The 27,160-nt window shown below is 39.4% G+C and overlaps 1 protein-coding gene across 1 annotated transcript in view; it reads left to right on the forward strand.

The window, feature by feature from the left end:
- Positions 1 to 3,370: 3,370 nt before the first annotated feature.
- Positions 3,371 to 27,160, forward strand: part of LOC137253512 (paired box protein Pax-6-like) — a 37,805-nt gene continuing 14,015 nt past the window's right edge. Inside the window, exons 1-2 of the mRNA XM_067790578.1 lie at positions 3,371 to 4,033; positions 21,907 to 22,125. Coding sequence (XP_067646679.1) covers positions 3,718 to 4,033; positions 21,907 to 22,125 — 535 coding nt within the window. The 5' untranslated portion in view covers positions 3,371 to 3,717. The remainder of the gene's footprint in view (positions 4,034 to 21,906; positions 22,126 to 27,160) is intronic.

Genomic DNA, 27,160 nt, shown 5'->3' on the forward strand with positions numbered 1-27,160 from the left:
GCCTGAAGAGGCTGATTCTGGATTCTCAGCTATGGAGTCGAACCCCGGTCGGATGTAACGCTCTTTTTAGCATATTCCAGATTCCAAATCATCCGCTGAACTCTAAACCAGAGCCCGTATCGCGTTATACGATCACGTATCGAAAAGCAATTTTACTCAAACGATAAATATGAAACTGTCAAAATATTCGTAAAAATGATAAAAAGTTTTGGATCTAATGAGTACGGGTAGCCACCATTTCACATATTCCCCTAATCCTATTAACCATTTAACAGCTATTGCGATTTAAAAAATTGATTTCGATCACGGATCGTATAACACGAAACTCAAGTTATAAATCCAACCTTGTGTGCTCCTTAAGAGGCTGAAACCATGCTGGGAGCTTCACTTCTTGCGGCTATTCTCCATTACTACTCAGCTAGGAGCAACTTACCTTACACTCCGAAACTACCATTTAACCTCGGGCAAAAACTGTAATCTTCGCAAAACACATAAGACAATCACTTTACTGGTGCATTTCATACTCCATCTATGTTTCAAATCAGGCTATTCTGAAATATGATGTCGCTGTGAAAGCAATTTGCTGCATATGAATCCAATTAAGGCAGCAGCTCTAGACAGATAGCTTGATCAATTACTACCATGTCAATTGTGATAACCATTCACTGATAAGCTCCAAAAAGGAAAATTTATATTTTAATTTGTAGTATGAAATCTTACGGATGATTGTTTGTGTGCAGCTTAGATTGCACAGTCCTAGAATAAATTTTAGAGAAGCGCCCCATGATCTTAAATCATTAACGACTGAATTACGCGAAATCAGAGACACGCTCTGTGAAGAAGGAATTGAAGTCTCTCTGAAAAATAGGGCATTGTTATATCAAGAAGGCAATGTAAAATTGTTGGAGAATCGGCTAGAGATGTTGGTCTTTCCGCGTAAAGTGAAATTTTTCAGGATATGAAATGCGTTCGTGATCGTCTCCCATATGAAATATGTGAATGATTTATACGACTAAATGACTTCAATTTTTAATTCAACGGGGATAGTTTTGACAACGGCCTAGAACATTTTTTTAAATTTGGGTAAATTTCATAATACAAATTTCAAAGGAGTAGAACTCCTTACCGAAATATGGATTTCTTTGTGTCAACTATTTTTGATTTCCTTTTTTTGCGGTTCTTCTTTTTTCTTTGCAAAACCAACATTGCTTGCGAAGCTCATTTTTAATTTTTTTTTTTTCAAGATAACTGAAGGCAAGTGGAAAAACAAACAGGCGCTTAGTCCGCCTTCAACTATTTTTGATTTCCTTTTTTGCGGTTCTTCTTTTTTCTTTGCAAAACCAACATTGTTTGCGAAGCTCATTTTAAATTTTTTTTTTTTCAAGATAACTGAAGGCAAGTGGAAAAACAAGCAGGCGCTTAGTCCGCCTTCATCTATTTTCGCGACGCGTCTATGGGAGTACTTTTCAGTCCATTCGCCAAAGTCTTATACATTTAATGATCGTCTTCGCTACTTGATGTTTCCACTACGAAAAAGTATATAAACCTCTCGCATAAGTCTATAAACAAATACTTTAAGAGACGAGCTATTTGATGTTAATGCGGCAAGATGTTCTTGTCCGGCTCGAAGGACCAATGATTACGTGTAATTCGGGACGATGGGGATTCGCTCGCACGTAACACCAAAAAAGAAATGTAAATGAAAAGGAACTAGTTAGTGGCTTATTGAAAACAACACTTTCACTAATCTAATTAACAACAAACTTTCTTTATTCAATAATTCAAAAGTAAGTGGAAAAATTAAATTGCAAAGTATTTAGGAAATCAAACTAACTTAATGGTATGGAATTTATGTAAAACAATACGGAATGCTTACCTTTGGTTTGGTTGCTGGAGCTCACTTGCGGATGTTCAAAAAAGAAGTGAAGTGAAAAGAAAAAGAAAGAGTCCATGGCACCCGCCGATTACTAACTTTCGTCGAGTTTTCCCCTACTCAATTAGTTCTCGGCTGTGCAAGGACAGTTACCGGTAATAGTTAAGTATGCGGGCCGTATTAGGGTGTACTAAAAGTTATTTTAAAAATATTTAGGCTGGTGGCCTAAACAGAGTTCATTGGAATATCTGAGGGTGAAGCTAGACAGTAAGCTCAGCTTCTCGGAACACATTCGAAGAGGCTGTGAAAGGGCTACGCACAATATAGCTGCGCACGGTGCAGAATTTCAGACAGATTCAATGAAACAACAGAATCACCGAACAGAGCTCACCTTGGTTTAAAGCAGAAAATCGCTGCAAATAGCTTCAGCTTACCTTGCGACATCCTGGTTGTTGCGGAATCCATAGCAAAATATCTTCTTGTCTAGACCATTAACGTGAGAGTAGCCATGGAGTTCAAGTAACGCATACTCGTATCTGAAGTAATTCTATATGCGGTCCCAGGTACGGAGACTTACGCGAGCCGTAGAGGTTAGGTTTTGGTAGATAGCCCCTCATAAGAGGAAACAGGTTCTACATTAGGAGAGTTTTGTAATGAGTCCTTGAAAATCCCGACCCAAAAATTTTAAATTATGTACATATTTTTATGTTAGGTGAAATTAGATAATCATACGATTTATTGGGCAGTTTGATGTTCTGTTATAAATTGTATATTATGTTATGAACTAATATGGTTTGCCACGATTTGTTATAATAATTGACTTTATGGCAAGTTATGTTGTGATATGTTATGCTTTGTTATGTTATGTTATGATTTGTTATGTTACGTTATGTTATGTTATGAAATGATGTGTTATATTATGTTTTATATGTTATGTTATGTCGTGTTATGTTATGTAATGCGGTGTGTTATGTTAAGTTAACTTGATTTCAATTTTCTTTCTGAACATGAGCACGACCCACACAAATCCGCTGTAGGGTGTGCGTATACAAACCGACGCAAGTACCCATGTAAATATGCTTTCACATACATTCGCCCCAACGGATTACAACAAGTCACCTTGTTCGTTAGTTTGAAAAATCCAACACAGCAAACACGCACACACCACCACTCGCACACACAAACTCAACCTAACGATTTTTCTAATTTACATTTTAAAAACACTTAAGAGAGGCTACTGGCTACGAACACCACATACACCATTCCGCAACCACCGCCATCGCTATTGACGCTTACTTCCTTTCAATTTTTACTACTAAAATTAGATCGCACTCAAGCGCCACACCACCAACCGTACGCATGTTCGCTACGTTTGCGCTCAACTTAAAATGTGAATATTGAGTGAGTTTGTCCAACTGGTTGAATGGTAAGTGTGGTAAGAGTAGAAGTGGCGGCGCGCGCGGAAGCTACTACCGCAACATTATTAGTATTCGTTACGGACGCGCCACGAATTAACACCTCGAAGTAACAACTCGGATAATTTGACACAAGCAATGTGATGTGAATGAGTGAATAAGAAAAAGTAGCGTAAAACGAGTGTAAACAACCGACGGCGCGCAAAAAAAAACCAAGTAAGTTTATGGCAAAAACGCAAAGGACCAAGACGTTTTAAACGAATTGAGAACTATTTTCGGTGTAGTGTAAACATTGAAAGACGGTGGTTTCATAAAAATTTACAAAACCTTTTCAAAAACAAATGTCGTTTTAATAACACAACGCTTTGCTTGTCCACGTGCCTCGAACGCATTACCGCTTATCTGTCATACACTTTAACGCCCTCACAAATGTGCTCCTCAAATGTTGTGAATAGTGCGCGTGAAAAAAGTTTGTTGAATAGTGCTAGTTTGGGTATGGAATCACCGCCACATCATCCACACCAGCAGCAGCAGCAACTACACCAACAACATCAAACGCCATCTATATCTGTGATGCCAGTTATGGCAGGCGATACCTTGTCACCAACTACCGGCGGCGTTACACCGCTTCCACTTCCATTGCAAACACATGTTCCTATGCCAAGCTTATCAGCGCACGCGTTGAATCAACCGCAGTCGGTGCCACCTCCAATTACAGCGCCAACGTTGCCGCTTTCTCCAACCGGTAAGTACTTCAAAAATTCACTTCTCAATGTTTTTGAATGTCCGCTGGGTAGAGATTTTATCGACATGTACGCAACAAACATAGATAACAGCTATAAATTCCTTTCTCATCACATTTCAAATATTATAAAGTGAACGAAATATAAATGATGCAGATACCTTACGAGGTTGTACTGATATTCTAAAGTAAGCCCAAATCCAGTAAGACTTTGCTTCTCAGTGCGCTTTTTAAAGCAAATATTCGAAAACCAGTGCGGATTGAATTGCAAAGTTAGAAAATGTCGAAGCACATAATACAACTCTGTCAAGACCTGTAGGAATGGGCAGTAACGGATTATCTCTGCCCTCTCACATCTGCTATTTACAATATGCGACAAAGAGACTGAGGCGTCAGCTATCGAGAAGAAAGAATGACTGATACAGGAGAACCTGATCCGAAGAATGCATTTGAACATGGCCCAAGACTATATCTGCTAGCAAAGCATGCAATCCATAGTGAATTTCGCTTTTATATCCTGGTGTTCCATCGGAACGAGGTTATCTTACAGACAGGAGTATTCCTAGCTCTGCATATCACGGAGCCTGTCGAATACCAAGTGTGTCTGATCTATGCTCTTGTATCCAAAACCAAGAGTTGTAGTGATTGTCGCAGCTCTATTTACATACTTTGGGATTTGAGGTTTGACCTCACATGTTCTCAGCCTGGAGATATGTTCCCGTAAAATTGATGGCAATATTCCTGACCTATGGCACTCGACCTATTACTTTTTTATATAGATTCAATGTTTTAGAAGAAGCTTTTTGAAACTATATTGCCTTCCGTCAGTGGTCTTCAAGCACTCGAAGTGTTATTGTAGTCACTACGCTCCACCACCGCCAACTACTTATTCAGCGGGTTAGAATATATCCGCGGCAGGTATGACCGTCGTGAGAGGCGATTGATTCAAGGTGTTGTGTAGCGCAAACCTTTCATGGAATTGCCAGCGCAATATATAGCATCTCAAACCCAATTGTCAACCTCACCTAACCGTGCAGAATCTTGCTTCTTTGATAGCCGAGGCTCTGGAGACCCCAAGTTCTTCATGGATCTAGGGGATGGGATGGCCTAGAAGGTTTCATGTCGTCATAACAAATCGGTCCCGAGAGCGGTGAGATGGTCGTTTAATGGTGCTTTTTGTCAGAACGTACCGGATCTGCATCTGGCAAAGGACCATCAACATCGATAAAACTCCCCAGGGCCTTCGGAGTGTCCTTATAGCTACAACAACAACAACTGATTCACATGTTTCGATCTCCGTAGCGAAGTTGCAACGATCAGCAGTGCGGTGACGGCTGATCATTTTAACTATTATATTTTGGCGCGATATACCTCGGAGAAATTAAAGGCAGAGCTTCTAGATTTGTGGTTTGCAGTTTTTTCCTACATGTTGGCGGAGCTGCATGTTTTATGCCGATTCCCAGTATCTACTCGGGCCGATGAATTTTTTGCTGAGAAGCGCTTCATGTCAGAAATACATTCGCAGGGCTTTGCCAAAAAACTGCCGAGGGGTGACCCATTTTAAGAAATATTTTTTAAAGAATTTTAATGTTAGGTGTCCTGTCAGGAGCCGGAGAACTTTAGTTTGTTAGACCAACACACTATCTCAGTACACGTGCCTGCGAAGTGCAGCCTAAAATCCAGTGGCAATGCAGTGCCACACCCCAAGCTCACAGAATTGAGAAGGGTGCAAAGCAAAAAAGATTTTCCAGCGCTTGGAAGCCTGGTCTACCCAACCCACTGGGAAAGTGTGCGATTGCATCCGACCGCGAGGCGCTGTCGAAGGAAGTTCAAGCCGAAGGCAGTTCCCTGACAAAAACTTTGCGGGTTAGCTTGCTTACCTGGTAAAACTCGTTGATGAATAGGCATTATAAGACTCAATGCTGAGGCATTGCATGTGTCCCAGTCTTCTTCCAGCGAGGCATCTCCGAATTCAAAGCACACATCAACAAACTAATATCACACAAGAATATGAAGAACGTGCTGTTTGGAGATTAAACTGAGGGCGATTCGCGTTCTATTAAATTAGGAAATTCAATCTTAAGCGTTTTCATGCTTCGGTCGCTATATTACTGAGAATTAGCACACGCTGTGTTTAAACATAATGTGGTCCTGCTGATAGCATCCCTCTTATCCGCAGCATTCTTCAGTGGCGGTACAGGCTAAGTGAGAAATGCGTTTCCTATGCTTAGTTACATCGTTTCATTGAATATTGCTCTCGCAGCACAGGTAGGACAGCCGAGTGGTGAACTTTTAAAGTTCCTGCTTTGTGAATTGTCTCTAGGCTGCGATATTCCTTGCGATATTGTGCGCACCTTCTTAACTGCGCAGAGGCTTCTTCTTATCTTTTTCGGCACATTTTTTTTTTTTTGGTGTAGAGATCACGGAAGAGGTACCGCACTATGGACTGTATGGACGACAGCACTTGGTGCAGCAGTCTTTTTTCAACTGCAAACAAAGTCAAAATCACAATATTGATTGCTTCTTCTTTGCATAGTCACAGCGACAGACGGTGCAAAACCCAATTGACTTAATACCTTCCCTGTCCTTCACATTTTTTGTGCTTTCCATCTTTTCTCCCTGCCCCCTGGACTTGTAGCGGCATAACCTGCTAGGTTGGTAATAAAAGTCTTCATATATTTTTATAGCGAACTCCTTGTACCAAAACAAAGGCAGCCGCGCCTTTTGTAGAACTGAAACTGAAGCTACGAATAGTCCTTACACCCACTAGTGAGCCCTACCACGTTTATTGCGTTTACTGTGTGCGCCGCGAACTGCCATCTGTTGAAATCCTTTTCTTCTTCAAAAATCTATGATCACATATCATCTTTTCTGATACAAACCTAATTATAAAGCCGTGTCTTTGTTTTTTGTTTCTTTCTCCCATGCATCAATTTTTTCGCTGCAAAATTTATCCAAAGGCAAAACTTTGAGCTGGTATGGCATATTGACTGCATTGACACATCAGCCGCAACGACAAATCGACATATCGATGAATAGCCAACAGCACCACGCAGAACTGAAACACACCAGCCAAAGCGGTCTGTGCGAGGGCCGATCGACTTTTCAATTTTCTTAGAATATGACAAATTGTAACTTTAAACCCGCGCTTGGGTGTGTGTGTGTGTACATGCCTGGTTTGTCTATGTGTACGACCGACTACAAGTAATGTTTGCGCGTACATGGGCATACACGGCTATGCATTTCAATATATTTGTATGTACCTAGGAGGAGAACCAAGAACTTGGAAACTAGCTCTCAACTAGTATGACATATAACAGCGTAACTACTCACATAAGCGCCACACTTCATGCATGATAAGGGTAATTTTTCAAAGCATTCCAGGAGATGAAAGTGTGCGAGAGAGTAAACACACGTAACTTCAATTTCGTTTAGTTTGGTTGAGAGTTGCTGCTCGTGATAAGAAAAGGCACACCGGGTCACTCTGAAAACTCGTTGCCTAAGTCTACCACAAGCTACCAAGCACCTAGAACATCGCAGCAACCAAAATTATACTTCCGAATAATTATCAGCTTGTCCTTTGATCTGTGGCCTGAGATTCGAAGCAGCCAACATCGAGATCCTTCTGAATTGACGTTGGACTCTAATTGTGGATTCCTTAACTGAGCGCTGGATCATAAAAACTTCTTTTCAGATGAAATAAGAACCTCAAGACATGTGGTATAGCCCCAACGCCTGATAGGTCCTGACGGTCTCTGCATATAACCAATTCACTGAGACCCCTAGAGCTTTGCAACAGCTCCGCTAGAAGTATGAGGCTCATCGCCATGTCGTCTTCATTAAGTTTCAAATTATAGCTTAATTTCCTGTATAGTATAACAATAGAGTAGGGATACCATCGATAGAGCGCGCAGGACTACGCTGGATTTAGTGTGGTACTCAATGCTCTAAAATCATCGCAAGTGGAACTACTGCAGCACGATGCTCGATTGTTCTAAAGAAACCTTTCTCTAAGCTTTGCTCTGACTATCACAAACTAACGAAGTTAAACCAAAACTTAAGCTCATGTATCCCAAAGTTCAGAATTTTCTAGGCTGAACTAGTCGTCCTGAAAACATCGGCCAAAGAGTTGTTCTAACTTTCGACGTCAGTCAACTTTAAAAGGACGCTCTTATTTCAGAATTTGTTTGGAGAATGTCGACAGCCGAAGTTCTACTATGAAAACCAAGTTGCCAACAAAGCTCCTTGGGATAATAAAACGTTTTCTATGATGACTAAAGACTACAAAAAAGCGCTGAGCTTAGTTACCACGCTACTCTTAAGGAAGGGGGCAATGTGTCGCAAACGTTCAGATTACACTTATTCTACAGAGATTGTACAATCGACGCTACCCCTACAACAGTTGTAATCGCTGACTTGCACTGGAAAGATGGGTAATTATGCTGAATTTTTTCGGCATATTACTTACTTACTTACTTACTTAATTGGCGCTCAACCGTCTAAACGGTTATGGCCGTCCAACAAGGCGCGCCAGTCGCTCCTTCGCTCCGCCAACCGGCGCCAATTGGTCACACCAAGGGAGTTTAAATCGTTTTCCACCTGGTCCTTCCAACAGAGTGGGGGCCGCCCTCTACCTCTGTTTCCAAAGGCGGGTTCCGATAGAAACACTTTCTTGGCCGGAGCATCATCTTTCATTCGCATAACATGGCCTAGCCAGCGCAGCCGCTGCGTTTTAATTCGCTGGACTATGTTGATGTCTGCGTAAAGCTCGTACAGATCATCATTAAATCTTCTTCGGTACTCGCCATCGCCAACGCGTAGAGGTCCATAAATCTTTCGAAGAACTTTTCTCTCGAACACTCCCAAAGCCGCTTCATCTGGTGCTGTCATGGTCCATGCTTCTGACCCATATAGCAGGACGGGTACGATAAGTGACTTGTAGAGTATGATTTTCGTTCGCCGAGAGAGGACTTTACTTTTCAATTGCCTACCTAGTCCAAAGTAGCATTTATTGGCAAGATTGATTCTTCGCTGGATTTCAGTGCTGATGTTGTTGCTAGTGTTGATGCTGGTTCCCAAATAAACGAAGTCTTTTACTATTTCGAAATTATGGCTGCCAACAGTAGCGTGGTTGCCAAGGCGCATATGCGCTGACTCTTTGTTCGATGACAGCAGGTACTTCGTTTTGTCCTCATTCACCATCAAACCCATCTTTACCGCTTCTTTTTCCAGTTTGGAGTAAGCAGAACTAACAGCGCGGGTGTTTAGGCCGATGATATCAATGTCATCAGCATATGCCAGTAATTGCACGCTTTTATAGTATATTGTTCCAGTGCGGTTAAGTTCTGCAGCTAGTATAATTTTCTCCAGCATCAAATTAAAGAAATCGCGCGATAGGGGGTCACCCTGTCTGAAACCTCGTTTAGTTTCGAACGGCTCGGAGAGGTCCTTCCCAATTCTCACTGAGCTGATGGCATATTAGAAGTCTGTAATTAGTCCCTCAGCACGTGAGAAACTTATTAGGCTATCTGAAAATTAACTCGGTTTTTGTATAGTCATGGCAAGAGTGTAAAAGTTGTCCTTAATTCGTAAGCCGCAAGAAGGCATCTCTTGATAAGTCGGCATTTCTACGATTGCTAATCAGACCCTGGCTCGGCAAAAAGACAAGCGCTCCAACCACATGCGGATGTTAGGTTTCGTGAGGTAGGGACAGGCAGAAGATCTGAGCTATCTCCCGTCATATCTACAAAGGGTCAGTACACCGAAGTAAGCTTACCGGCATTATTTAATGTGTAACAAGTCATCTTCTCCGGCGAATATTCTACTTTTAGATCGTGTTTGAAATCTTCCTAGTGGGATATGCGCTAGAAATTCTAATTTGGCACTTTGCGGGCTTCGCTGGTGACTTCGTATCATTATGCAAAGCATCGTATTCGTGAGTGCTTCAACATCTAGTTTTCTTCGGACTAGTTCGCCAACAGTGCGACAGTTATAGTTGTAAACTGCGGGCTTTTACCACGGGGCACATATTAATGTTGTATGTTGTTCTCCGCCGTTTTACTTGAGCTGCATTCGCCCTTTGCTGATGTTTAAGTTTTATAATTTATTTATTTATTGTGCAAGTTCCAACACCTTTCAAAGTCAGTAAACTGAATCTGCCATCATCATACTGTGACATTTTACCGGCCTAACTACCTAGCTCCCGCACCAAAACCCCTCACACCAAACAACCACTCTTACTGCGCTGACATGTGAGCGACCAACAAACTAACCAAGTTACGAACAACAACAACAACAACCTCAAATGCTGCTAGTAGTCATTTGACTAGCTGTGCCTGGTGAGTTTGTTGGTTAGTTGATGAGAGAGTTGTTAGTAAGTTGTCGGCTATTTGAGCTTATGAGCTTGAGCAGCAAAATGTATTGTCAAAAGAGCGAGCGTTGTAGCCAAAGTGGGTCGCGGTAGCCGTGTGCACTGATTATATATTGAGTATTGTTGTTGTATTCTTTGGTTGGTAGTAAAGTGTGTTGTTGGAGCTGATGGTGGTGGTGTACAATGGCTGTTGAAGGCGATTGTGGCGGTGGCGGTTGGTGGGACGTCTGAACACCAATGTGGAATTAATTTTATTTGACAGCACGTACTTGTGCAAAACAAATTGCCACTGATGTGCGAATGGCTCAAACACACATTCACACACACACACACACACTCTCAAATACACACCACTCATACACCGCTGCATACTCTGTGTCATCTTTTTTTAAGTTTCCATATCAATGCGCTTTTTAATTTGGCAAAACATTCCATGTTTTTGTTTCCAAAACCTTTATCCCAAAGACAACGCAAGCTTTGACTGCAAATAATTCTATGAAAGTTGCTTTTGTTTTTGCTGTACGTTGTTATATGACAGTTCCAATATTCATAATATTGAAATTTTTTGAGCGCACTCAGAATTTCAGATTTCGCCTGCCAAAACAATAACAAAAAAAAAAACAAAAAAGGTTAGAAATTTAATTCAATGAGTTTAGTTCACTGATTTTTCACACGCTTAATCTTGAACATGGCTTACTGGTAAGCCTGGCAGGCATTGTGTTGTCCGAAAATTGGATCCTCTCAAATACATTAATGTTATTTCAGCAATGAAGATATTTCCTCCATACCCACGTTAGCCAACCTTCCGCAATGCCATAAAGTAAAATCAATTTTCAGGAAGCCACAAGCTCACAAATGCGTCGAAATATCAATTGGAAAATTTGTATTAGTAGCGTGACCGCTTGCCACACCGAAGGTCCTGTGCTCAAGTCAGCATCGAGCTACTTTGAAAAGAGCTTTTGTATTGGGTTCAACTGTCGGCAGTAGTTTGGCAATCATTCCCATTTCTACCATGAATATCTTCTTAGCCAAAATCCATTTGCCATTCAGACGCCGTTCAGAGTCGGCATAAAATATGTAGGTCACATAACGCCGATTAAAAAAGAAATTTCAAGTAGCAGACGACGCAAATTGGACTAGAAGTTCTGTCTAAATCTCTTCGGAGGTATATCGCGTCAAGCTGTTATTATAAGCATATTCCAATGTAAGAGCATTGAAGTGCAGTGGTCTCGCAGTAGAAATGTTACATTCAACTCCATCGAATACATCGAAGCACATTTTATATATGCCGAAAATTGGTTCAGCTACTAAAACTTTAAAGAACTCACAAATATAGCTCTCTTAAAGGCTAGGATCTTTTGGAGTCTAAATTGCCTCTAAATTGCCTCTTCACAGACGACAACGAACGCGCGTGGAATTCGGATTGTTAGACATATTAAGATCTTACAGAGTTAAAGCATCTCATTGAGCTATTGAGCGCCACCCATGTTTATAATTTTCAACACTTACATAAAGGTTGAATCAGAAACCATCAAAACTGAGAGGAAGTCGGTTAAAAATTAACGATGATTTTTTCTTGTGTAAGACCCGAACACCACTGAACTACCAGCATTTCGTCTACAGTTGATTGTGGGTCCCGGATTAGTTTGGGTTGGCGTTTGTTAAACCAGCATAACCAATTATAACTTACTACTGATTTCCATTAGCCAAAACAGGTCTCTTCATTTCATAGCACAATTGTGTTGCGTATTGCGTATGCGACAATGCAATCACTTCTAATGTTTTAAAACCCACGGCGCAAGACCTACTAAGCATGCAAATATCGGCCAAAGTCGATGTAATAGCAAGCGCTTACCGGCATCTATAGCCTCCAGGACCGCGAATTGAGAAACAAGCTCAGCGCTAGCACCAACTCTCAGAGCTGCGCTGGATACAACATCCATTACGAAGGCTATGAGCGACAGCAAGAAGAACATCATCTAATATCGGGAGGTCACCTTAGATTGTTTTAATTATTCGACCAGGCGATATTGGGCTGGAGAGTATTGGTGCCCTCTGTCACCTGTTCCACAAGGCAGGCTATCCCCACGACATCAGTAAGCTGTAGAAACCCAATTGACCTTTGACCTCTTCAAGACGCGCCAAGTTATTTGGCATTAAAGTTAGCCTTCATGTAAAAGGAGCTGCCGAAGTACATAGACGAGTCGATGCTTTGCGACGACGGTACATTTAGCACAGACCTGATCAACTATGTTAACTAGCGATCGATGTTAACTCTGCCCCCGCCTCATATGTTTCTATTTAAAAAAAAAATACTTAGCGCGATTCACCTCCGAGTAGATTTATGCCGAACTTCACTTAAAATTTACATCGTGCTCCTTTTAATTTTCGCTATAAATTGGCGGAACGGGACCTAGATGTTTATTCCGACTCCAACGGCATTTGCAAGGAGTTGAAGATTTGCTGAGAAGCTTTTCATTGCAGAAATACACTCGAAGTGTTTGCCAAATAACTATCAAGGGGCGAACGCCCTTAGAAAAATTTGTTTCAAACTGAAAAAAGCCTTTTCTAAATTTTTGATGTTGCTTTTGCCGGGACTTGGACCTTTGGTGTGGTAACGCTACCACCATACCATAGCGTCCGCGTATATTCCTAATTATCTCTATTAAGAGAGTGGCCTTCGCTCTACCTATTTCAAAGAGTTCGTTCGCTATTCTCCCCTCTCTGAAAAGCGTCATTTAAGCAGAGAGGAGGCTTCAAAAGGTCACAGCTTCTGATATGAATGTCTTTACTCTGGCATTAGAATTATGAAATTTCAGCCTAGTCGACGGCCTTAGCGAGTCGACAGGAATTACACAGGCTCATAATAGGTATACTACAAAAAGTATTCCCCCTACCGCTACCGGCTACCAAAATCTTTACTCTCCGTGTACACAATGACGTATTCTGTAACATACAAAAGTACTACCTATCAGAAAAACCCAACACCGTCCTAATAGAGTTTTACATTGCGAAAACGATTGATATACCAACCGTTCCGATGTTTTCCAGGACAAGGAAGAAGTCCGACTTCAACTGAGATCGAATACAGCGAACAGCGTAGCGGCAGGTCTTCTCAAGGATAGCTAAAAACCATCTTTGAAGGTCATAACCATACTCTGTATGACTGTGGCCGTTTCTACCTATTTTTAGCCCCGTTAAACCAGTTCGTCCCTGGATAAATCTCATGAGCACAAGAACCCATCTTTCTTCTGCATTATCAATAACCAAGCCCCGCGATCCCTAGCTCACTCCCTACATTGCCGAATTCCTAGTAGTCCTCTAGTTTTTACCGAAGAGTATCACAGGTCAGAATAGTCCGTTTGAAGAATTTGCACTTATGAAGCCTATTTTCAAAGTCGTTGACCAAAATTTCGTTCTGGGCCTCTAATTTTATCTTTTGTCCAGCATTTCTTTGCAGGCATGCAGAAGCTAAAAGAATTAGGTATTTTGCAAAATTTAATAGACTCAATTATCATTTGTTGAGAAAGGGTACGTTAAAGCTTTGGATTTTTGTCAGGGAGATTTCTCTATCTAAGCTTCCTCAGTACTCCCTGCATGATCGATAAGGATTCAGGCATTAGAGGAATGCAAAACGATTCCTCGCTTGCCACACACAATGCACCACGGGCTACTACCAGCCTACAGACCCCTAGCGGGTTAGAGGGTCAGAATATACCCGCGGTAGGTATGCCTGTCGTAAGAGGCGACTAAAATGCCAGATTCAAGGGGTTGTGTAGCGCAACCGTTTCACTAACAGACGAGGCTCTGGCGACCCCAAGCTCCTCATGGAACTTAAGGGTGGGGAGGGAGGGATGGCCTGAAGGTTTAATGTGGCCATATAAATCGTTCCCGAGATGGTCGGGCTAGCACCTTAATGGAGCTATGTTACCGGAGCGTATCGGATCTTTAGCCGGCAAAGGACCATCACATCGATAACACTCCCCGAAGGCTTATCGCTACAACAACAACAAAAACCAGCCTACATAAACATAATCGCGCTCCAGTTCAGCTGATCTGTCTTACCTTAAGAGCCAATGAATGGCCTTGTGAGCCACGCGATTCAACCTGGCTTAAATTGGATCCCCTTTTTTATGATCCTAGGCTCTTTACTAATTTACTCGAAGGTCTTGAAAAGAAAAAGACATTTCATTGTTCGAGTTGCAAAAAAACTGCATAAAATTCCTCCCACACACACATTTCGAATTCATCTAACTACCAACAAGGGCCTCACGCTCTCCCATACGTTTTTGAAAGTGATGAGAAAAAAATAACAAATATTAACAAGCTGACGTTGAGCATCACTGAAGGCCGCGACAGTGATGACAGTCACAACGGTAGCAAAAACAAGCCGCTAAGTCTATGTAGTTAGTAAGCCAATGATGTATCCCATTAATGGATGCACTGTCGACGATGCTACATATTTATATGTAACTGCCACAGAGCCGATCACGTTAGAGCCAGTGAGCCAAAATGAAGATGACGAGTTGGAATAAAGTCGAAAAAATCGAAGTAGCAATCAACAATGTTGCATAAAGACCAGAAGCGCAAAAAAACACTCAGAACGCATGAACGAGATCAACGCTAAACGATCGTGACGTTGCTGACGTTGCACGCGCTCGTTGCCACTGTTGCATTTTCGAGCGAGGTAGACTCTCTTCGTTACGGTGACGTTCAATGCAAGTGCGCTTTAATATATTTGTGTCTGGAGATGTGTACGCGTTGCAAAGTTTTTTTCATTGCTATATGTGCTTAAGTGGATTGCGCGCTGAACGCGGACCAACGGTGCGCACGGCTGACGAGCCAAAAAATTACCGGTAGCAATAAATCAAACTATCAATTGAATTCCGGGGCGATCATCACTTGTGAGCAGAGCAGCGCGTCATTTGTGTTTTTTGTGCAAAATGCATGTGGCGAACGCGCGGTGAACGCGGTGGATGCGCTGAATGCGTGTATGCTTGTCAGTTGGCGAAACGATTATAGCAACCGTAGCTGATCGCAAGCATTAATGGTGTTGTTGTTGTTGCACCACTGTTGCCACTACACTTTTTGTGCTTTTTCAATTGCAATTGCATTGCATTTGTGTTGCCTTTTAAGCCGATTTACTGCGATTCACTGAAATGAGCAAGCATTCTACCACAAATTTGTATGAGCGCGGGCGCGTGGGGTGTGCAAGCGCTATATATCTGTTTATTTTTTTGGTACAAGTGCAGGTTTACGCGATTACTCGTAAATGCGGATAAATCATCCACCAACCATATGAACGTGGCATTCTTGTCATAAGCGCTAGAGTATGAGCGCGCGCGCATCTACGTAACTGAAATCGCTCCATATGAGAGTTTCGAACGTAAAGTGAACGCGAAACCAGGCAATCGATCGTTTGGCGCTGAACGCACTTTTTTCACAAGCGGCATAAATCAAGGAATACTTGTGAACAACAATTGACCAAACACATTGCACAAATTGGAAAATCAAGCAAAAAAAAGTATGATGATACACACAAGTATAATAAATAAACAAGACAGCGCATTGTATAAAGCGCGTAATAATGGCGCGCGGACGCCTACTTAACTGTGCTAACAGTTGCGCGCTCGCCTGCGTCTTTGATTGCGCGCATCAAGTGTGAAATATGTATAGCAATGAAAGACATTAGCGATGATGCAGGCGCGCATAACATTAAGATTGTGTAGAACGCGTTGTATGAGCGCTTCAATGAAGCGGCTTCAGCAACGTCCGCAACTATGGCCAATTGACCAGTGAGCAGCTGATTAAAATTAGAGTGGCGAGTTTTCATTTAGCAAATAAATCATTTGAACTGTTGTCATAAATAAAATTGTCAGCTTCATTCTTGGCTCCTTGCTGCTTAATCAGCGCAAAAAATGTTGCGTTGCAGCGAGTTCGAAAATGTTGTGCAGCATCCTTAGGATTTTGCATATGCAAATGTGTACAGCAAATCAGTGTTCCAGGAGGATGCAGCTTGAAACTCAGAAACCTTTAGTTAGCAAGCATTTGTCCGTGCACTGACACCTCTTTTTTTACTCATACACAGCATTTTCTATTTTCTCAGTAAATATGGCATCTCATCAAAAACAAATTACACACGCACTCTCAGCATTTACGGTCTAGTAATTCGCTCGTAGTGCGCGAGGGGCTATGCTTTTCAACCACTTGCTGCATACGATTGATATGGCATTACCCGAGCGTTAATACGGGTAAACCCCCAATACTGTGCGCGGGCTTTCTCGCTTCAGAAGTGGGTGTTCTGATGTGCGTAGATGCTGGGATTACTTCAACGGTACCAACCCTGCAACAGATTTGTGGATGAACCTGTGACTTGGGGCACTCCAGCATTCCAACCAACTTCGACATTATCCTAAGCAGGACTGGCAATTGCATTCCCACAACTGCCTCGAGAAATACTTCAGATAGGGACTCAACTCTTCAAATATGGTGCAATCGAGGGTGGCCCGGTAGTGCCTGACTTAGCCTGCCATTGCAATTTATTTTAAGATAACGATCATGTGGGTCCGGATGACCTGGTAAACTCTAAGGCGGAGCTCTTAGACCACATGGGCATACCTTTGGTTCGGTACTGCATAGATGTGCTTTGAGTCAGCTTAACAAACGCTGGGTGAACCCTGCCTCTTGCAGGCTACCAAACCTTCAGGTCGAAAGTGGATGGCAGGAACTCTACCGAATTAATGAGTTTACAAAGGTTCATCTCTCTATAGTAAGATTTATAATAGGTCGCTGTTCAATTAAAGTCCATGCAGTAGGTCTTAATGTACTGCGAAACACTTCCTGCTGCAGCTGCATAGAAGACGATGAGATGGATTTCGGATCAAGGATAAGACGAAGGGCTTAGTCATCCAGGAAGGAATTAGCGTAAACGCGCTTTGGCTATCACATTACCGTAGACGGATATAAATTCTAGGCATTGAAGGACTTCGTCTCCCTGAATTAAGCGCGAAAAAAATCTCAGCCCAGAAATCAAACGAAGAATGACTCTCGCCAAAAAGTGCTACTTTGGACTAGAAAGCAAATAAAAGGTAAAGTCCTCTCTCGATAAACAAAACTCGTGCTCTTTAAGACTCTCTTCCTGATTTATAGCTCGAAACCGTGGCGCAAACGGATGGAAAAAATGTGATGGCCCTTGAAATATTCGAGATAAAATGTCGCCGAATAAACCTGTCTTGGTCTTCTCCGTTCTGCCAGCGGTGCGCATCGAAGAAGTTTTAAAGATATGCTGGATAAGCTTTACGCATAAGAGAATAATAAGAGCCGAAAGTTTTGCTGAGTAGGTCATATTCAGCTTATGAAAGAAGAATGAGAGTGTATTTTTATCGGCACCCGTGTTTGCGCGCGGATTAAGGAGGATAACTCCACTGAGTTTGGAGAGAGAGGTGAAGGAAGACTTGATATCCCTTAATTTTCATTTGGCATCACTTAAAGCGAAATAGGAATAGCTGTAGTGGCCTCTACGCAACTGCCCAAACAGCCTAAGCAATGGCAAACTAGACACAGCCCCTATCACAGTTCGTCCGTCACGACGATTACTTTGAATTTGGTATATGGCTATCTGTCAACTCTAGTCTCTTCGGATTTAGAGAATAAAAATTTAAGGATATTTCTTTCATTTATCTTATATGATTTCAATACCTACCCGCGAAGTTCTGCAAAGTCTCCAAAAAGCACAGATAAGATACAGATTGTGATACCAACTCATTTCAACCATAATAGACATTTACGAAATTCTAAAAATGTTACTTTAATGCTTATTCAATGCAAAATAAAATCTTCTAAAATGGCAAAATACAATTTCAAGCAACGCAAACGCATATCTCGGACATTTCGTCTTCCTTAACCGAGTTCGCTAAAAAAAACAAAACTAGCCAACTACTTGACGGCTTGAGATACGTCAAACCGAGGAATTCGTAACGACTGCATTGCACAGGTCATTCATGCGACAAATGCGGCAATTCAAAACAACAACAAAAACAACAATGAGCGATACATGCAGTCAAGTGACCAGCAGCCGGCAACACTACTAATAGTAGTAGTTATTATTGTTGTTGTTGTAGAGGTATGTACAAAGGTATTACGGATTCGTCAGAAAAAAGTGTTAAAATGTGAGCAGTTCTTGCGATCAGATAAAATGTCAAATTGTACATAAAAGCTTCTACATTGCAGGAATTACTAAATTACTCGCTTCATCTGAACGGAGAGCTACGAGTACGAGCCAATATGGACTGAAAGACGACATTTACTGTTCGGTTGATTGTTTTGATGGATCGATGTATGGCTGAATCGGTGGATGCTTAGCGGACTGTTCGTTTGCGGGTTGGCTTAGTTGGATGCATGTCTTTGTCTCTTCACTCCTCGCGCTCGCCATACGTCTTGCACTGAGTTGATCGCAAGTCTTTTGGTATTTGGAACTTGTCAAGAATTCTTCAAATTCCGAGCAAGTGATGAAATTAGCACCGAAAACATGACTACGTGGCTGGTGGTCAGTCACTATTAATGCAAGACGTGTGTATGTTTATGTGTGTGTGTGGACTGATAAGCGAAATACTGCTTCAAATTAAAGATTGACGGAACTAAATGGTCAAGAGCTTCGATGTAATGCGCTACAACAACTACAACTGCAACAACTGTTGACAATATTTGTGTTATCGTTAACCACCCAGGAGTCTTGTGCACATTAGCAGCTGATTATGATGATGCCATGATGACGAGATCGATGACGACGTGTTGTTGGCCAACACTCTATTATGCCCATATATGACAGAGTAGCGGTTCGTCAAGCCATGATCACGTTTCGATTATTTTGTGTGATGGAATCGATTTTTTTAGCATTGTATACCCTTCATGAAGATGAAACTCTTATGTTTGATAGTTCAAGACAAAGTATAAATAGATTCTAACAATTACTACACAATCCGTCTGCCCGCTGAGGGACACTCCATTGTCCATCCATTCTAGGTATACGAATACTTCGTACGTTTCTTTATAAATCTCCAACCACTTCTTCAATAAGAGCGCATCTTGTTGTGAGTCAATAATTTAAAAGGAGCTCCATGCTAAATTTCGCCAAAGCAGCCGACTTGCTCTTCCTTATAGTAGACACATTGGGAAGATATTGAGGACATTTCTTTTACGAGTTGATGCGAGTGAGACTTTAGCGTTACGGGTCAATGGTTGGGAACAATATGCATCCTAGTCACTTTCCTTTACCAGAGATAAGTCTTCTCATGACTTAAAATTCTTTATCATAAAGTGATCCGAACCTTATGCTGCTGCCTTTTTAAAATCAGTTGAACTTTTAAACGGCAGTCCTTAACAGGAAGTTAATCCTTAATCAATTGATATTAGTCCAGATTTAGTCCGGGGAAAGAAGATTCTAGGATCATATCGACAACTCTTAAACTTTTTGCCGAGGTATCCAAATTCAATGAAATACTGGGAGCTGTCATAGTTTGGCGATCTAGTTCTACAGTAATAGTATAGGTCCGGTTTTGAGTAGAGATTAGAGATACCTTATGAAGGACGTTATTCATAAATGATAAAGAAAAATATAAGAAAAGTCTCCAATCCAATCAAAAGCCGCTAAACGGTTTTAAAGACCGATCCCTTCGCTATCGCATCGAAATATTAGCACTTCGCATCCAAATAGCTGAAATATAGAACCAAACTTTCAAAAATTTATTACAGAAGGGGTTCGACGGATCAGCTCTCATTCAACTTTTTCACGTACAGAGGCAAATCAAATAAAGGAATCGGTGCTGAGATATTTTGCCTGAAATTAGACCTTAGGCACTTGGTGGTGGTTGGTGGAAGGGTTGCTCCTCGACAAGTTTCCATTTTACTCACGAACGAAGCCAAACAAAAAATATATGACGAACCAGTAAAAAGAAGGAAGACGAGTAATAAATACAAGATACTAAAAGAGGTCATTGTCTGAATAAAATCGAACGTACGAAATCATGTAACTAGGCAAGGAGACGACTATAGTATGTCAAAACTGACCCTACGCCTTGAAGGGGCATTCTAGGTAGGAATGTAAGGGGAGCTTAGATAGTGATAGGATAATTACAATCTTCACGGCCGTCTTCTAAATAAAAAATGGACTAGGACAACTCCGATCAGCTGCAGGTCAGGTAATTTTACCAGTTTCCTAACTCCTCCAGTGCCCTATAAGCCAAAGTCTGTGCCTAATAAAGAGCATCAAGATTACTCCAGGATATCCCGGTTCCACAGACCAAAATAACGATTCATGTTCTCAGTCAGGATGCCTTGGAGGCATTCGATTTTAGTACGGAAAAATCGAAAATGTATAGAAACGTTAATTTCCCTCTTTTCTGGGCCACGTAACACCAAAATATCGTAAGAAAGGACTTTGCACCTGGTATAGTCAACAAAGGTTCCAAAATAAACATAAAGGCAAGTCCACAGGGGTTGTGTACCTCAATATATAGCTTCTCCAACCCAATTGTCAACCTCACCTTCGAGCGGCGAATCCCGTTTCACTAACAGACGAAGCTCTGGCGACCCCAAGCTCTCATGTAACTTGGGGGTGGGGAGGGAGGGATGGGCTGAAGGTTTAATGTGGCCATATAAATCGTTCCCGAGATGATCGGGCTAGTGCCATAATGGTGCTGTGTTACCGGAGCGTACCGGCTCTGTATCCGGCAAAGGACCATCACATCGATAACACCCCCCAAAGCCTTCGAGGAGTAACCTTATCGCTACAACAACAACAACAACCACAGCTTAGTGATCTCCTGAAGAAAATCGATGAAAGGACTGAGGTTTCTAGCTTACTAGCCACCAGGCATTCAGTGAGTGTATTCTCAATGGCTGAGATGGATTTATTAAAATTCATGAAAGGTATGAGGCATCCACTGTACCCGCAGTAAAGAGCTACCCTCATTTTCTTTCGCTTCGACAGTTCCTTCTTCTCGGTTATTGCTGCCTTAGTCCGAAACTTAGCGCGCATTTTTCAACTCACAAAATCGTTTGCCCACTTACTTGAAGTCTCAGTCCACTACTTCACCCCGATGCTGTATCTAAAATCCTTCTTGTTCATGGTGTTGTTGCTTTTTCGTTCAGCAAACATCCAACAACAACTTCAAAGGACTGACTTCCCAAGTTGACAGTGCGCGCTGGTACAAATTTGTTGAAGTTGGTGTTGGCTCGCAATTTGCGGAATTTCGATGTGATGCCTCGTTTAAATTCCAAACATAAAAGCAAATTAAAGTTTTATTTACTTTAAACAGCAACAACGACAATGATGAAACAATGCATCTTTAACGCGCTCTGGTGGTCTATTGCGTGTTTGTTATTGCAGCAAATTGCAAGCGCAATGACACATTTTTTGTCTAATCGCAGTTCTAATTGTCATTTGATTCTTTGTTTCTTTACAATTTGTTTTATTTTGTTTTTCATTTCTTTCTTTTTTCCTTTGCAGTTGGTCTCCCTGCAGCTCCTCCTGCTGGCATTCCAACGGGCATCACAAACTCGGCGGGTTTAAGTGGTATCTTTGCAAATGCTCATCCGCCACCACATTCAACATTGAATGCTTTAATGTCACAGCATCGACTTTTGGAGCTTTCGCGCTTTGGTTTACGTGGCTATGATTTGGCTCAACACATGCTATCACAGCAAGGAGCTGTTTCGAAGTTATTGGGTAAGTATGAGTTGTGGAAAAAAAAAATTTAAATCTACTTAAAAAAGGTTAGAGCTCGCTCAGAGGTGGTTGGCGTTAAACAACAGAGGTAATCGGTTTGTGGTCGCCATAATGTGGTGGTAGTGTGCGCCGCCTACCACACCGAAGATCCTGGGTTCAAGTCCCGAGTAAAGCAACATTAAAAATTTAGAAAAATTTGTTCAATTATAAAAAAAATTTTCTTAGAGGACTCGCAACTCGGGACTCCGAGTGTATTTCTGTCATCAAAAGCTTCTCATCTGCCTTGCATATGCCGCTTGGAGTCGGCATAAAAACATGTACGTAGGTCCCGCTCCGCCAATTTGTACGAACAATTTCTTGGTTTCTTACTGGCTTGATATCGACGTCATAAACAAATTGGGGACACGCAGATGACTAATTGGAAACACTCCCATAACAAATCGACAATTTTTTGATAGTAAATCCATAAATTTTTGATTGAAAATCGATAAAAAATCGATAACTTTTCGATTTCAAATTGCTAACTTTTTGCTAACATGCTTATACCATTTCCGTAAAAAATCTATAAATGTTTGATAACAATTCGGAAACTTTTCCATCAAAAATTGATGGCGCTCCGATAAAAAATCGATAACTTTACGATTACAAATTAATAATTTTCTCTTAATAACCTACAATAAATTTTTCATAACAAATCGATAAATGTTTGATGATGAATCGACAGCTTTTCCATAACAAATTGATGACACGCCGATAGCAAATCGATAACTTTGCGATTACATAATACACGATAACTTTTACATAACACATCGATAAATTTTTGATGACAAATCGACAACTTTTTGATAATAAATTGATTACTCTCTGATCACAAACCTATAACTTTTCGAGACTATTTTGTTTTGTTTTTTTTTTTTTGAAGCAAATCGATAATTCTTCTTTAAAAATTCGATAACTTTTCGATGAAAAATCGATAGGTTTTGGTTAAAAATGGATAACTATAAATTTTTAGACAAAAAACAAAAACGATAATTTTTAATAACAAGTTGTAGTGGTTGAAATAACTTTAATATTTGCCCTTGTTTTTATCGGCCTATTGATAAATCATTCAAGGTTCGATTCGAGTTCAAGGCCAGAACAATAATTTTTTTCTAATGATAATTATTGTTTTTTTTTTTAATTCTTATAAATTTGAAAAATTGTATTTTGTTTTTGGAATAGTAAGTTGAAAATTTTTCAGACAACCTGCCATAGCTGCGCAGATAGATCCTTTTCGAAGGGTGCTAAGGCTTCATCATCAGAACGCTTTAGGTACGCTGCGCTAACCATTTAGCTATTACAGCGGTGGTTTCTTTGACTGACAAATTGCTACTTCTATTCCTTGTTACCAACCATATTTATTCAGTGTTGCGCCATCTGCTGCAAATCACTGATAAAGCCGGATTTTTTTTATTATCAATTACTTTGTTTGACATTCCCAAGTGCTCATGGTTTATTAACAATTGTCCTTGTTTTTATCGGCCTATTGATAAATGATTCAAGGTTTGATTCTAACTCAAGGCGAAAACAATAATTTTTTTTTAATGATAATTATTGATATTTTTTAACTTTTCTAAATTTGAAAAATTGTATTTTGTTTAACTTTAATATATTTAAGGCGTATTGCCTAAAAGTATATTCTTTTTTTTCGAAAATTTACAGCAGAATGAAAATTTTTGAAAATTAATTTATCAAGATTGAAAATTAAAAATGCAATAATATTATTTTCAAACAAATATTTAAAGTATTACAATACAAAGTATAAATAACCATATAATTACTAAATACAATTAATCCTACAATACTCCCCCACACGCCTAAAAGTATGTTTTTATTTAATCGAAATTTTACAGTAGAATGAAAATTTTTGAAAATTCATTTATCAAGATTGAAAATTTAAATATCAATAATATTATTTTCAAACAAATATTTAAAGTATTGCAAAACAAAGTATAAATAACAATATAATTATTAAATACAATTAACCCTAGAAAATCAATAACGGGCCGATAACAAATCGAAACCCAACGATAAGAAATCTGTAACTATGGTAACATATCGATAACTTTTCGATAAATATAATATAGCTTTTCAGTAATAAATCGATAAAAAACCGGTAACTCGCCGGTAAAAAATCATCGATAACCTTTTTTATCAAAATAAACTTATAACACTTTGATAACTCGTTTAAAGCGCGTCGATAACACACTTAACACAAACCTTTCCTTTCCTTTCCTATCCCTTCCTTTCCTCTCCTTCCCTTTCCTTGCCTTGCATGACTTTGCTCTCTGATATCGCTAACATACAACAACTACACTTGCGTATTCCTCCATACCGTGAGCAAAGATTTTACACATAAAAAACTTCAATCATGAACACGTTTCAATTCTCTCAAAATTTCTTCTATCACCGAAGTACTATACAGTAATTCGTAAGTAAGTCTCAGAATTATCTTTATTAAAATTATATTTATAAGAAAATCGGAATGAATAGTTGTAGCTCCTCAAAGGTTCAATGGCAGCATCTTATCTACACTGAAACCAATTTCGTCGCACTTGTATTAAATATGGTACACCGCACCCCACCACCATGCCTAGAAATAGCCCTACAATGGACAGATATTAAGGCACTCTCTATTCGTCAGCTCTTGCATCAAAATCCCCCACTTCATCTAGGCTGCCAGTTTGCTCAGTCTAAGGTACTTATGTACATATCTTCTACTTAATTACCTCTACATTACCAGTTTTAATTATTCTCAAAGCTTACGATAATACGAAATTCCCTTTAAATTGCATATTATAAATATTCAGTCAGTGAATTTGTACGAATTTCCTGACTAAATAGAAAAAAGTTTCAAATACCATTTCCCAGCATGAATTCGCTGTAGCCCATATATTTCGCACCGGTACAAACATTCATACATAAACACAATTTTAATCGTTTAATCTGATTTCTAATTGTTGACTTTAATTACCAGCTGCTACCTTACACCACAAAACAATTGCAATACAACAAATATGAGATTGTAAATAAATGAATGGATGTTGTTGCTGGAATGAATGAATTAGTTCGAATGTATTTGTAAGAACGGCGAATGAGTGAACGACTGAATGAGAATGCCCATAGTCATTCACGTAATTATTTTTGATTTTTGTTTTGTTTGCCAGATGTTTTGCTGATTAAAGTCATAAGCAGATATTCGTAGTAAATAAATTTTTTGTTATGTTTTTATGTGAATATCTAAGTATGTATATAGGGTGTCTAAACATGTATGTTAAATATGAAAGAGTTAAATTAATTTAAAACAATCAAAAACAATTTATTATTAAGCTATTTGCTTTGTAATTGAAACTTAATTAAATTAAAACCTAAACAAATATATTTAAAAATGGTACTCATTATAAACTGAATGAAAATAAAATATTCAAATCAATGATACAAATAAAAAAGGATGATAATTAAAAATACTAAAAGCGATCAAAGAATTAAAACAATTAATTAAAGAAACAATCAAAAATAGTAATATAACTAAAATCAATTATAAAAAAATCAAGTAATAAATCAACTTAAAATACATACATATAACTAAATGCCACAAATAAAAAAAAAGAGTTAGTCGACTAACCATATATTTAAAAATTTATAAGTTATGCCAAAATTAAAAACAAAAAACACAGTTGATAACTATGATAACCATAATCATGATACAAAATCCAATAACTAAAACTAGTCAAATAACTAGAAAAAAATTTATCATTGAACTAAATAAGTTATACAACTATAGATTAAAAAATTACTTATTTAACAATTGTTTTTGTATAGCTAAATGTATAAAGCTAAATGGTTGGCGCAGCGTTCCTAAAGCGTACTGATGATGAAGGCTTAGCACCCTTCGAAATGGATCTATCTGCGCAGCTATGGCAGGTTGTCTGAAAAAATTTCTACTTACTATTCCAAAAACAAAATACAATTTTTCAATTATAGAAAAATTAAAAAAAAAAACGAATCGAACGTAGAAATAACTTAAATAGTTAAAAATATACGATTATTGAAACTAATCAAATCAATAAAACGTGCAAACACAATTGTATGTGTATCAAAAATAAAAAAAAACTCTATTAGTTAAAAGCTAAAAATAAGTTAATTAAAAATAAAATATTTAAGAATAATCATAATTACTACAAATTATCGGGGAAAAATAGCTGTAATGTTCAATTAAAAATAACCATCTAAAAAGATATTTAATCAAATATTTAAAAGTTAGTTGCCTAAATAGGTAAACATAATCGGCTTATTAAAAGTAATCAATTCCATAAAAAAATTAATGTTAAATGTTTCTTTCTTTCTTTTCAGTTTCTCTTAGAAAAACATAAGAACTGAATGTTCAATAATTATAAGCCGGTGTTAAGCTGATGAATTCTTAAATAATAAATCAAAAAATTAAAGCAATTTATCGTAGAATTCAAATTAATCAAATAACTGTAAGACATCAACTAAACAAATAAATGAAAATAATGACACCTTTCAAAATAATCAAGTAATAACAAACACAATTCTATCGAATAATGAAATAATTAAAAATAATCAAAAAAATAAAAAAAAATAAATGTAAGGCGCGATAACCTCCGAAGAGATCTAAGGCCGAGCTTCTCTTCCAATTTGCGTCGTGCTCCTCTTGATTTTTCCCTACAAATTGGCCGGACGGGACCTACATGTTTTATGCCGACTCCGAACGGCATCTGCAGATGAGTTTTCACTGAGAGCTTTTCATGGCAGAAATACAATCGGAGCGCTTGCCAGACACTGCCGAGGGGCGACCCCGCTTAGAAAAATTTTCTTCTAATTGAAAAATCTTATTTCTAAAATTTTGATGTTGCTTTGCCCGGGAGTTGAACCCAGGGCACACGGCGTGATAGGCGGAGCACGCTACCATCACACCACGGTGGCCGCCAATCAAAACTAAAATAACTAACTAAAAAATAGCAATTAGTCTTAT

This window comes from Eurosta solidaginis, chromosome 5, assembly GCF_040869045.1.
Source record: "Eurosta solidaginis isolate ZX-2024a chromosome 5, ASM4086904v1, whole genome shotgun sequence".
NCBI lineage: Eukaryota > Metazoa > Arthropoda > Insecta > Diptera > Tephritidae > Eurosta > Eurosta solidaginis.